Consider the following 456-nt stretch of genomic DNA (forward strand, 5'->3'; position numbering starts at 1 on the left):
CTCACTTGATGATGATGATGACCACGGTGATGTGGAAGAGCACAAAGTAGATCCTGGCCGCCTTGTGCGTGACGGCCGCGAAGCCGCTGCTCAGGAGTGACGAGGCGTCAAGGAGGACAACGGCCGACGCGACCGAGCGACCCGCTTTTTTTTGGCTAGCTCGCCGCGCGTCGGGGCTAGCTAGCAAAAAAAGACGCGCCGATCCACGGCAGGATATCGTGCCACTGGTTGACCACGGTGAGCTGGACGAGCAGCACGAAGGCGTTGACGACGTTGTTGAAGTTGTTCTTGCAGTAGCCCAGCCTGGCGAAGACGCTCCCCCGCAGCAGCGGGTTCCCGCAGTCGGCGGCGGCCGGGTCGCCCGCGTCCTCGTAGAATTTCCCCCGGCCCTTGAACAGCTCCATGCCCGCCACGGCGAACACGTAGTACACCACCTGCCGGGGGGGTCGGGGGCTC

The 456-nt window shown here is 63.8% G+C and overlaps 1 protein-coding gene across 1 annotated transcript in view; it reads right to left on the reverse strand.

Annotated features, from left to right (window-relative positions):
- Positions 1-456, reverse strand: part of tpcn3 (two pore segment channel 3) — a 6,993-nt gene that overhangs the window by 636 nt on the left and 5,901 nt on the right. The window contains exons 15-16 of the mRNA XM_019889623.1: positions 218-453; positions 6-96 (exon numbers count right to left, since the gene is read on the reverse strand). Of these exons, the coding sequence (XP_019745182.1) occupies positions 6-96; positions 218-453 (327 nt within the window). The remainder of the gene's footprint in view (positions 1-5; positions 97-217; positions 454-456) is intronic.

This window comes from Hippocampus comes, unplaced genomic scaffold (assembly GCF_001891065.2).
Source record: "Hippocampus comes isolate QL1 unplaced genomic scaffold, H_comes_QL1_v1.1 scaffold301, whole genome shotgun sequence".
In the NCBI taxonomy this organism is placed as follows: Eukaryota; Metazoa; Chordata; class Actinopteri; order Syngnathiformes; family Syngnathidae; genus Hippocampus; species Hippocampus comes.